Source organism: Habropoda laboriosa, unplaced genomic scaffold, assembly GCF_001263275.1.
Source record: "Habropoda laboriosa isolate 0110345459 unplaced genomic scaffold, ASM126327v1 scaffold68, whole genome shotgun sequence".
Lineage (NCBI taxonomy): Eukaryota > Metazoa > Arthropoda > Insecta > Hymenoptera > Apidae > Habropoda > Habropoda laboriosa.
The window spans coordinates 1,756,944-1,769,715 of record NW_017100195.1 but is presented as its reverse complement, the minus strand read 5'-3'; the positions used below and the strand labels follow the sequence as shown (position 1 = coordinate 1,769,715).

The 12,772-nt window shown below is 35.5% G+C and overlaps 1 protein-coding gene across 1 annotated transcript in view; it reads right to left on the bottom strand.

The window, feature by feature from the left end:
• Positions 1-4,437, bottom strand: part of LOC108570317 (tyrosine aminotransferase) — a 30,755-nt gene extending 26,318 nt beyond the window's left edge. The window contains exons 1-3 of the mRNA XM_017932155.1: positions 4,174-4,437; positions 2,569-2,673; positions 2,314-2,381 (exon numbers count right to left, since the gene is read on the bottom strand). Of these exons, the coding sequence (XP_017787644.1) occupies positions 2,314-2,381; positions 2,569-2,673; positions 4,174-4,315 (315 nt within the window). The 5' untranslated portion in view covers positions 4,316-4,437. The remainder of the gene's footprint in view (positions 1-2,313; positions 2,382-2,568; positions 2,674-4,173) is intronic.
• Positions 4,438-12,772: the final 8,335 nt, after the last annotated feature.

Below are 12,772 nucleotides of genomic sequence, written 5' to 3'. Positions count from 1 at the left end.
AACGACGAAACAACAAAAATGAAAAAAAAAAAAAATAAATAAATACAGCTCTGGAATATCTCAATATTTTCTTCATACAGTCAATATTAAACTCGCTATTCGAAGAACACTCACGTGAAAATCTTCCCTAAAATGCTCTCCAAATAATTCACCAAAATCGTGCGATTAATCAGACTTCGAATGTAATTAATACGTATAATTTATTTGCTTGTGCAAAACAAGGTGTAGCCGGATTTAATTTATATGCAACATGGCTTTCAGTAGTACAGTTCCCTACAGATCGATAACAATATGAAACAACAAAATACGTTTCCTTCTCTACTACATCATTTTCTATCCTTGATTTTTTTCAACTTGTTCGTTTAGTCATATCACGTGTGTAGACCGTAACAATTGTTTTGCTCTCAAGTTTCATAAAACCAGACAAACCCCGGAGATAGTAACGTTTTGAAAATACTTCCTCGTAACTGCCACAGCGAACCAGGCTTTTGCTGAAATTTGCATTCGTTTCTGCAAACTTTTGTGTCCAAGTGAACGTGTTAATTCCAAATATTAATTCCATTTTTACATTCTCTATTGTACAATTTTGACAACGATATTTGCACTTGTAAGAAAGATCACGCTGCAGATAGACGAATTGTGAAGAAAAAAGAAGAAAGGTTAATCCTTTGGTCAACGGTGAAACATTCGTTTCTAATTAAAATTTTCAACGAAAATAATGAATTTTTATACGATTTTGCGCCTGTTCAAAACGAAATGTTTCTTTCCCGGACGTTTAAAAGTTAAAAAATATCTCACTCGATATTTCCGTACGGATTATTTCCTAAAGTATATCATACTGTCGAACGTGTATTTCATAGTGCACGGTGAATTTCATATTTCAAGTGCATTAAATAACGCATTTTATGAAAGTGAAATACTGCTTTGTGTCTAAAAATTCGTTTCCGAGATGAAAAGACGAAATCGAAACTGCAAAGTGTTTGCTTATGAGATACTTATATTTGCTCGAACAATTTTGTGAAATAGAGGTTTTCATCGAACGATATTACAATGCAATTACATTTTACGGTAAACTTGTCGTGGGTGCTGGTAACATTTTCACGGAGCCATAAACGAGGATAACAGCAATTTACCTATTTCACAATGAAGAACAGTCGAAGTTTCAACATCGACAGGTATCTGCCTTCCCGTCAATGGAGAATTTAAATTTGTAGAGTAACTGTTTTTTTTTAAATTCTGCCATACCGAGTACGAGCTGCGTACTCGCTCGACCCCCCGTGGCCTCAGGTAGCGGACCGACGGCCGCCGAAAGAGCTTGACCCGCCCTGATTGGTCGAGTCAAGCTTCCCCAAAACATATAAAAGATGACCCTTTGACCAGAAAAGTGAGTTCTTGCGGAAAGCCGACTAAGGCTACTCTAGCATACACCGAGCAGACGTCTCTATAGACGACACTCCTTGCTCTTGCAAAAGTCAGTAAGGAGCGAACGAAGACTCCAGGACCAGGTTTCCTGTCCTGTCTCTACCCTCACCATCTCTACCTATCCACCTCCTAGAGGCAGACGCTCCTTCGCGGATCATAGCGACACCTCTAGGTTCAACCCAATTCTCCAAAATACCTTCACAGAGACAACAGACGTCTCCTTCGCGGGTTACAGACGATAGTTTCTCTTCCCTCCTCTCTCACTCTTACCTATTTCACCTACCTATCCCCCCCTCTCCTTTGGGAGATCTGGCCGAGTCAAATTTGACTAACGTCAAATTTGCGCCTTCTCACCGACCGTCTTCGAGGCATAATCGCTTTCGATTTATCTGTAATTCGACCTCACAACAATAAAGTGAGATTTTAAATAAATTTAGAAGAGATAATGTTAGTTAGTGTAACTAAATAAATTTGAAAAAAAGGATACGTTTAACCGGTGTTATTTAACCAGTGTGATAGAGAAAAGTCAGGTCATTGGTGGACTGAAATAATATGTCGACTCGTAAGTGGCATATTACAGTTTGAAATATTATTAACAGTCTCTATTTACTGAATTTTACGCCACTCGTTAGCAGAGGCTGCAATTAAATCCAACCAGCCGAGCGAAATATTTATTTCCAGCTCATTCGGGACGGCGACTATAATTCGATATTAAATTAACTTCTCAATCAGAAGTCACTTTTCCTTACCCACGCCCTATCATTTTCTTCCTGCTACTTTTCGTTCTTTCACGTGCGAATTGCAATCAAGTGACATTATTTTGCATCGCAAAATTGCAAGAGATATACAAAAATAGGAAATATTTGCAGGTTGATTGAGTTGAATACTTACTTTCGCATCCACTTTCACGAATTCGCTGGAACTGTACTCGGCCACAGCTTCCTTTGCAATTTGGTAACCTAAAATAATGGAAGAAAATAGAAAAGGAAGTTAGATGTAAATTAAGCTTAGGGAAATTGGTCTTGCTTTGGGAGTATATATTTTTCGTTCCATTTACGGTTTTCGTTAAAAAACAGTTACACATCTGGGAAAAAATTGTGAAACTGTTGTTATTATTGAAAAGAAAATTTGATTTATCGCTGTTACCTGTACTGGGTGCATAACCATTGTGCAACTGCGAAACGAGGCTTCCTTGAACTGCTTCAATCACTTGTTTCGGTAGCTTTAGGTTGCCAAATGTAGTAGGGTCACCTTAAAGTGGAAAATCAATCGGTGAAGTATTTCAGACTTTCTATGATAACTAATTAACGGTTATGAATCTTCTTCTATCTAAATATACCGAGTGGACCACCGAATTATCTCGTCTGCTTAGCTACGGCGGCACGAGAAACTTTTTCTAAAGAATTTAAATGATTTCAATAGATGAACAAGAAGGAAGAAAAATTTCTTTGTAAATTCCATCCTTTTCTTTTCTCAAGGTAAACTATGATTTTTTTTCGTGAATGTGTATTTGGTAAAAATTTGATTGCCATTTCTTCGATTAAAAGAGTTTGCCCTGCATTTCATTCGTCCTTTGAAACCATTTAAATTTTTAACCTAATCGTTGCAAATTTTCTGGTACCACCATAGCTGGAGAAGTTAATTAGGTGGCCTGTTTCACGTGGCCCGCCCTGTATACTCTTATTGATTTCATGCAATAATTATAGATTCCACTAGAATCTGAAAATCCTATTTACGACATACACTTGGCAGGAAATAATTTCTGATTTATGAAAGTTGTACATTTTCAGCGAAACATATCGCACATTAATCATTTTGTGGAGTGAATTTTTCAAAGTATATGCTCTGACATTCGTGAAAATCCTGAATAATTAAAGAATCGCAATGGTTCCCGTTATTTTGCCTTCGAGAATCGCAATTATGTCACGATGTTCATTTGGACCTCAGAAAACGAAGAAGTGAGTTTCTGACTTGACCGATTTCAAAAGACTTGATTTTTAAGAAAATTACAACTCTGCGAATGAAAATTTCGATTTTCTAACGTGAAATCTTGCCTACCTGTTTATCTCAGAAATTAATCGACAAGTTTTATGATCACACTGAAATACTACCGTGCAGTATTATTATTATTTAGAAAAAAAAAAACAGAAACATCCTGTCAAAACACTTGATCAGTTTCCTTATGGCATTTCTCGGTACCATTAACAATCATATTGTAAATATGTATGATAAGTATGTAAATAAACCCCTGATTCAACCTTGTAGTATGTAAATAAGTGTGGTAAAATAGGGGTTGCAGAATTACGCAATTTTACTGTGATAATTTTATAATTGCAATTTCTTTACGATATCGTGCAGGTTTCAGAAAAAATTTGCAACGATTTAACTTGTAATTCTGTATAAAATTTTGTATCGACTTACTGGTTTCCTCAAAATTTATAGAACTCTATATTTATTGTCTTAAATTCACATGAATTTAACCAGTAAAATTAAATACTAGGAACCAATGGACAAGTTTTACAACTGCACAAAGACACTACCGTTCCACGTTATTATTAAAAAACAATAGGAACATCTGGTGAAAATTGATCCATAAAATCAACAAGGTAGAATTAAAATTAAACTGTTTGATGACTGCACAAAGACACTACTGTTCCACGTTATTATTAAGAAACAATAGGAACATCTGGTGAAAACACTCGATCCGCAAAACTAGCAAGTTAAAATTCAAATTAACCTAAGAAATCTTACCGATTGACAAGGAGATCATGGATTTAGCGGGATTAGGCTCTACCACGAGGTTCTCCACGATAGATCTTATGGGGTTGTGCGTCCTCCTCGCGATATCCGACGCTTGAACGTCCCACTGGTCACGAAAACTCGGTATCGACATCTCGAATCCGCAAAAAAAATCTCGAAACCTCGCACGCTGAATTCCCTCTCCTCGAGTCGTCGAACACCTCGAACTTCACTCTGGTGTTGAAATCAATCGGGAATGTTCAAACCATCCGTGGAAACACGTGAAAAGGGAACGATGAATTTCAAACGGCGTGTGTCGTCTTCTTATCGAGAAGGGATCGAAAGATCAGCGCACGATAATCCTTGACTAGACGGTGTTCCATCACTGAGAGAGCAAATCGGTTCTCCGGTCTGCCAATAATCGAAATGCTCTACTGTTGTCCGGGGAACGAATGAACCGACCGGTTGGATTGGTCGGTTAGATTCCACACCTTCTTTCATAATTAATTTGAATGAATTCCGTATTGCGTAGATTAACAGCCTCGAGCAATTTCCCCTGTCGTTTCGTCGTTACAGTCAGAGAATCAAGCTGTTCGACGATTTAACGTCGTGTGAAGGAGAAACTCTACGTACTGCCTGTTTAATTCGCTGTGTTTACACGGTGAGCGTTGTTTTCGATATTGCGGCAAGTGTGTTAAGTGTATTTAACAGTTAGCAAAATATATAAATAATCGTGAAACATAGTACTCGTCGTGATATTTAGCGGATGAAACAGTTGCCTATCTAACTTCTATTTTTTTTTTTTTTTTCATTGTATTCACGAAAATATGAATTTGCATAAAAATCCGCAGTCTGTTAATAATATTGTGTCGTTAGGAAGTTTTGCTGTTACCTTGGTTCTGTGTGACGTAATTGGGATTTAAATCGAGCTGCGAAATAATATATTTCGCATGTTTCACATCGTATATCAAATATGATTAATATATCTAGCGTATCGAATATGTTTAACGTAATATTGAAAACAACGCTCGTTATGTAAACGTAGAGAAGTATACAGGTGGGCAAGGTTTCGCCTAAAACAAAGCATCATAATAGGGCTTCTACTAATACATTTAATAACATTCTATTGTTGCACAGTTTGTTACTGGAATATTAGAAAATACATTTATTAAATAATAATATTGAATACGTTTAATATCTTATTCCGCAGCTGCATTTAAATCTCAATTACGTCACACAGTCACGAAGTAACAATAATATTTACGACTTGAAATTTAGCAAATATTCTTTTGTAAAATTCATCTACTAGGAAAAGGAGTTTCGTTCACTCGTATAAATGAATAAAATATGACTATAGCTTGATCACACCTTTAGAAAGTAGAAACGAGGTAGTGTCCCTTTTAATCGCGTTAATTTCAACGTGCAAAAATTTTTTTTTTTTTTTTTTGAAAAATTACGTCTTCGTTCATTTTGGTTCACTCTAGAAATGTTTCGAAATTATTCATCGAAAGCAACACGGTACTTTAATGAAAGGTAGCTTTAGTCGAAACAGCTTGAATCACGCTTTCAATACGTGGTCGCGAAATAACCAGCTGAATGGAAAATGATTTATGGAATAAACTTGCATATCTCAAGGAAACAGGCAATGAATGCTAATTGTCGTGAAAATAGAGAAGCTCCATTGGAGGCTGGATGGCGAACGAACTGGTCGGATTGGTCCATTAAGCTCCACACCTTCTTTCATAATTTATTCAAATCGAATAAAATTCTCTGCTTACGTAGATCAACAACTCTGATCGTTTTCTCCTATCGTGATCTTGTTGCCGCGATCGAACGGATCGGCCTTCTCCGAGTTTACTTTTCAAACTTCGCGTTACGAATAACACTTCTGCCTTGCTTGTTTATTTAATGATCAAATTTACGTTACTAAAGTGTCACACTAATATTATGGTATATCACTGTAATTGTTGCATTGTGCAAAGATCGTGAAAAAAATTGAGATAATATTTATTGTTATTTTTATTCTGGATATTTATTCGTATAAATATTTTCAAAGTAGATCGTAGATAAGGATATTGGTGCTACAAAGAAGTAGCAAAAATTTATGAAATGCTTCTTGAAAGATATTCAATAAACTTTTGCATAATTTTGTTTCGGAAGTATTGCAACAATTTATTCCTTCAAGTATCGGTTTCCATTTCTGTCATATTGATATTTTAATGTCTCCTATAGGTGTTTAGCCACTATTTTCAAAAGTATTATAAATTCTCGTTGGATTTGAATCATTTTAATTTCCTTTCTATCGCTACACGAAATCTAAACTCCACACCTAGTTACTCTGAAGCAAAATACACCGCAGTAATGAATGCAGGCAATACGAAACGCGGGTAAACACATGGAGAGTCACGTTTTGCAAATACGGTAGCGACAATGGAAAAATAATAACCTTTTGGAAAAATTGAATTTAACTAGATTTTTAAAGGGAAAATCGTCACTTGGAACCATACCTATCGAATACAGCAGAAGGCAGAAAATTAAGGATGAACTTTGAAGAAAATTTTCACAGCATATCGCAAGTCATTCTGAGTCAAAAAGATTAATTTCTTCGTTAAATTTCTGTGTAACTTAAAGTTTGTCCGATAAAAAACTCTATTTATTAATAAATATTGATATCGCGTTACGTTATTGGATAACGATAGAAACGAAGGATGCTCTGAGAAATGAAAAATTGAATATTAATTAAATACCAATGATGTCCTTGGTTTCTTCGCACTAGCAGTCGCTATTCAACCTGTTATCGTCTAAATAAAATTTCCTCAATGCAATTACAACGATAAACGACCAAGTTCTTCGATATGATTTCTTTCGAAACTTTGGAAAGAATGTCGTGTGTCAGGTTTTTTCCCTGTATTGTTAACTTCTCCGAAAAGTGGACGTTGTACCAAGATCAGGACTCTGATGAAATTCGCATATAGATTAATGTTACAGGACTTTTTTGAAATTCCAAAATTTATCAAAATTCTCCAGAGACTAGATAGTTTCCAGTAAAGAACTTCATTTTTCATGAAGAATTTTTGCTCAAAGTTATTCTCAAATTTCGCAAAATCTTCGAAACTCCTTGAAATAACCATTATACATCTCTGAAAGGATTTAAAACACTTTATGTCGAATAGATGGCTTCTGTTTCCGAAGTGATAGCACGTGTATCGAATAACGGCCTTTATCCTTTGGAGGCTCGTCTTCTCAGGCTATGATAAACATATTGGCCCCACCGGAATACACTGACACGCCTACCAAGCCGAGTGCTTCTCGCACACTTTCTCGCGAAATAGCGTAATTTATGTTCTCCGTGGAAGCACACGGTCCCGTATCTTTTACGCTTTCGCGCTGTGTCAATGACTACTTTGTCGCTGGTAAATAATTTAAGAGGTTTGTTAATGAATGCAAATGTATGGTAATAGGTCTGATAAAATGTGTTTAAACACCAGGTAAGTTGAGCAAATATGCCGTGAAGCGGGAGAATATTGCGTTTAAGAGTCTCCTATAAATGTTTATTTTCAACCGAGTTTCATTGTAAACCATTTACTTCGATATTCCCTTGTAATACAATGTAAACGAAAATGAAAAATATTTTCATAAAAATCTAAGGAAATTCTACAGCGACGATGTAATTCTCTTGTAAAAAAAAAAAGGAAAAGGTTGTGGAATGAGAAGTCACTTTTTTTTTAAATCAGATTTAAAGGTCTGTTGAAAACTGATCTAAATTATCAAATTCGACACGAAACGATGGGATGACCTAATGTATTATTAACGTATCTGTGTCTGTTTCTACCTGTATCCTATTTCCCAACGAAAATTCCAGCTCGAACGTTGAATTTCATTGTAAAATTTCAAAATTAATTTTATAACTTTTAATTGGAACTCTAATTAATTTCGATTTGAATTTCAAAAAATTCAACCTGAACCGTCGTTTTAATTTTCATTCCAACGATGCGACAATTTTTTACCCTGCACGTCCTCGCACATATTTATCGATTCGCTGTTAGAAAAATTGGAAATTGCAAAAATAGGCGAAAACTTGGAAATTATACCGAGCGTAATAAAGAAGGGTTTACGTGTGGATTAATCGTAAGAAAATTGAAGTGCCCTGCGATTTATAGAATTTCTTGGAATGTGAAAAGCATCCGAAAGGTTGAATTCTAGCGCAGAGGACATTAAATGAAATGCAAACAGCATACATTCCACCGTTTGCTTTATACATCTGATCTGTCCATCTGATTAAATCAGGCCAGGAATTGGAAATTTTCTGGTATATAGGCAGAACCTGGACCAACTGAAAAAGATCTAGTTTTACGCTTTTCGAGGACGGGGAATCTGTTATTTGAATTGGTAATTCGTTTCGACTACTTGAACGCACCGGTGAACTTACCCGGCATCATTAAACTTATCCAATCGATAAAATATTAATGCGAATGACAAAGTTTCCAGATCTAAGGGTCTCTTCGTTTTCCTGGAAATGACGGAATGTTATTTCAAAGTTTGCGCAAATCAATTCGTTTTTCAAAGATTTCAATAAATGATTGGAGTTGTCGGCGTAACGTCTGAAGGATTTCTGTGCGTGCGTGTTTAACGTAGAAATAATTGAGGTAAGTTACGATTGAAATAATTTTCAAAATAATAATTTTTAGATATAAGTGTCTCGAGATACTTTCTTATAGAGAGTAAACAATTGCATCGATTAATGTATGTACTTGGAAGCACAGTGTTTTATTCGAGAAAAAGGCGCGGTTGTACTTCTCAGATGCAAAGTATTTCCATGTGTGCGTGTATGAAGTAAAGATAATTGAGAAAACTTACAATTGAAATAATTTTCAGATATAAGTATCTCAATATTTTTTCATAGAGAGTAAAAATTTACATCGATTAACGTGGGGGGAGTTCCCCTAGCGCCGGACGCTTAAGGTTTTTCTTAAATAAATCTCTTTACCTGTGCACACGCGACTGAAACGCGTAGAAAACTTATTTTTGTTCCTTTTGTCTCCTCTAGGAGATACGCGGAATAACGGCTGCGTAGCGTTTCAATTATTGCCGATATTAGGCGCCGTCCGGCGTTAAGGGAACTCCCCCTATATAGAATTGGAATTAATTGAGAAAACTTATAATGGGAATAATTATAAGATATAAGTGTCTTAATATTTAAGATATATAATGTTCCATAGAGAGTGAAAAATTTCCTCTATTTTCCATCCCAGGCAGCTGTCAATTTATCAATTACCAATTAATCAATGAACGAAAATAACGGGTAAATTAATTAAATTTGAATTAACGCAATATTTCGCGCACAATTCACTCAGCAGCTGTACCACGCGTCTCCACTACTGTAAAACTGATTAGAATTACTCCCAATGCTCGTTTACAAGCGCACAACCGTGATTCAATGAAAATGAACGATAACGTGGAAACGAGGCGGGAAGAAAAGCCATTTACCCGGGATGCCTGTACATGAAGCGATGTCGACCTTTTGCAAACGAAGAATTCACCGATGCAACGGAGCCGCTCGTGCGGTGCAAGATCGATCGCCGCTGACGTATCGCGTTCTCGCGCTTGGAAAAACTCGAGCCACGATCGCCGATCAGAGGAGGAGGCTCGTGGTTAAAAGGAAAACGTATGCTAATAGATCGCCGGAGATCTCGAAAACGTGAAACATACGTATTCCACGTGTCTCTAGGAAGTCTCGTTTACGTTTGCGTCCGTCACGGATGACATTTGCATTTTAACTGTAGAGATCGGTAGCAAATCACCTGAGCAAGTTTTTTTCCAAGGTGAGAATTGTGTTGCCTTTAGTTTCTATCGATCTAGCGATATACGTTTCGTGATTTTCTCGAATTTCGGTGAACGTGTAGGTGGTTTAGAGTGTAGAAAATTGTATCTTTGAAAATATTTGGTAAACGGCGTCAATTAATGAGGGAATTTAATTCGGCACCGATCACATCCTCGTGTCGAATAAGTAAATTCGTAGAATTGCTCAATTGCTTAGCTGTTCAAGTTGCATAACAACAGGTTACATTATCTATGAAGTATTTAAAATTCTAATGCACGTGGTTTCTGATTATGCGTTACAAGTTAACGTGATAAAAAGCAGAAGTGAAGAAATGAAACGGAAGTTTTGTGTCGATGAAAATATGGCTTTAAACGAAATGACTATTTAACGGTGAAAATTATTTTGTACACGTTTTCTTTTCGTACGTCGTAATATTTCCTACTTTGAACCAAATATTGTTCTCCTCAGACATTTTTTCCTGTCATAAATAAACGAGATATTTAAGTTGCTCAAGTTAGGTGAGACGCTCTGTATATGAAAGACGATATCTGACGAATGATTGATCTTTTATCAAACTTTTCGCGTAATTGTAACTTAATGAATGCCTTTAATAGCATTCTGGACGGTTTCTTCACGCAGACATGTGACGTTCAGTCATTGCCCGTACGGGCAGCGTATTAACTTAGCTTCTTGGACAACTTAATGGGTTTTCCTACTGTGACGGCTGAAAAGAGCTCAATGTTTTGGGAATTTGAAACAAAGCAAGTGCTACACGTATCATTTCGCAAATTTGTACGTTTATTCTATCATCTTTCAAGAACGCAAAAATATTTTTTATTAGTGAAAATATCCATTTGTTGTAAAATAGGAGCACCGTGAAGAGAGCGCCTTGGAAAATATCCTTCCCGATGGCTGACACGATATCAGACGTTGTATTTATCCAAAACACAAAATGCAAACATATTCTTATCTGTAGACGTGTGGCTATCGTCTGAACAAAAATAATTAAAGAATATTGAGAAATAAAGAAACGACAAGGTTTCAAAGAAATTGCTTTCCATGTTAGCAAAAGACATGATGGTTTTTTTGATAGCAAAGACTGAATTTTGAAAATATTTGCACAATTCTAGTTCAGGCGATAAAGCAACATCTATTGAATATACCTGACAAATTTGAAGTGGATCGCACTTCTGGTTTTTTGCAAAAATGCTGTTTCGAGAAAAACGCGTTCAGAGTTTTAACTACAGTTTAAGACTACATAAAACCGCTTCCTTTGAAGGCATATACCAATTTCGAGAATTAGGCTTTAAAACCTCGTGGACATATTTTCGAGCTGTTAAACTGGAAGAAAATGCAAAAAAAAAGAAAATCTGCTGAACGTAGACCTTCCTCTTCACACAGCCCCAAAAGGAGAAGTCCAACGGTGTCAGGTCGCATGATCTCGTGGCCATTCGCATTGTTTCGTTGTATTGTCTTAAGAACTGTGAAAATAGAGAAGAAAATAATGTTACTCTGTGACGCCTGAAGCGTACACTGCTGTAGCGAAAGGGTTGATCTTGCGGATTCGATCCGCGTCACTGCCGTCCCATTTTTGGAAGTAATAAATTTATATACATTTTATTCAGTACGTTGTGTTACTTTTTGTACGGTGAAAGTTCGCAGTATTTTGAAGCACTTAGATTTTCATTAGAAAAATAGAAGAATAAATTAGGGTTTAAGTTGATATATGAAGGATTCTCTGAATTACAACGTTTCAAGTAGCAAATATAAAATTTTCATTTGAATTTGCTTCTCCAAGTTAAGAATCATTGTAGATGATATTTATACATAATAGAAACAAAGTGAAAATGATATTTGCACATAATACGAATGAAACGTAGAAATGAGTATTTTCAACTTTAACGATATAAAATAACTTTTTGATATCTCAGTGTTTTGAAAATTTAGCACTTACAGCATTGTGGTATGGAACTCTTCATTTGAGATTCCAAGATTCGATTGAAAAATTTTGTACAATTTTTTTATTTAATTATACAGTATTAAAAGGAGTCTTAAAAAGAGCAATAATTCGTTGTTTACGTAAAAATGGCAAAATTCTGTTTCGTAGCATTGTTTTTCCCGTATTCTCACGCAATACTGCAAAAGAAAAAAGTACTAGTATGTACTTTGTCCAGTTTGGTGGAGAATATCGTTTAAATGCAATGGAAGTTTACCTGTGTTTTTCTGAATTTCAAAAATTCAGGCAGAATTGTAAATATTATACTGTCTCGCAACGTAAATTTAAATAAATTAGGGTGAACTGCACCGAAAAAACAAACGGACGCAGCATAACGTATAGTTATAATTGTTATGACATGTAAATAGAACGATGAATTTAGTATGAATATAGAAAACGTGTAACATAATTTATTTCATGGTATTGGAACAAGCAAACGTTGAATAAATTCCTAATTCGCATTAGAAAAATTATTTAACACAATAATTTCAGCTTTATTATGATCATTCTTGATAAATGACCACAGATCAACTTGATTTTTAATCATTATTATCTTTAAATTCAGTGTGAATAGAGAAAATGTGTAATATAATTCATTTCACGATATTATAACAAACAAACGTTGAATACATTTTTCATTCCTATAAAAGGAATTATTTAACACGATAAATTTAGCTGTACTATGGTTATTTTTAATCTACGACCACAGGTCAACCTGATTTTTAATCCCTACGAAATTAATTTAACCACGAGTAAGTAACGAGAATGCTAAAACCTATGTTTCCATGGAAGAG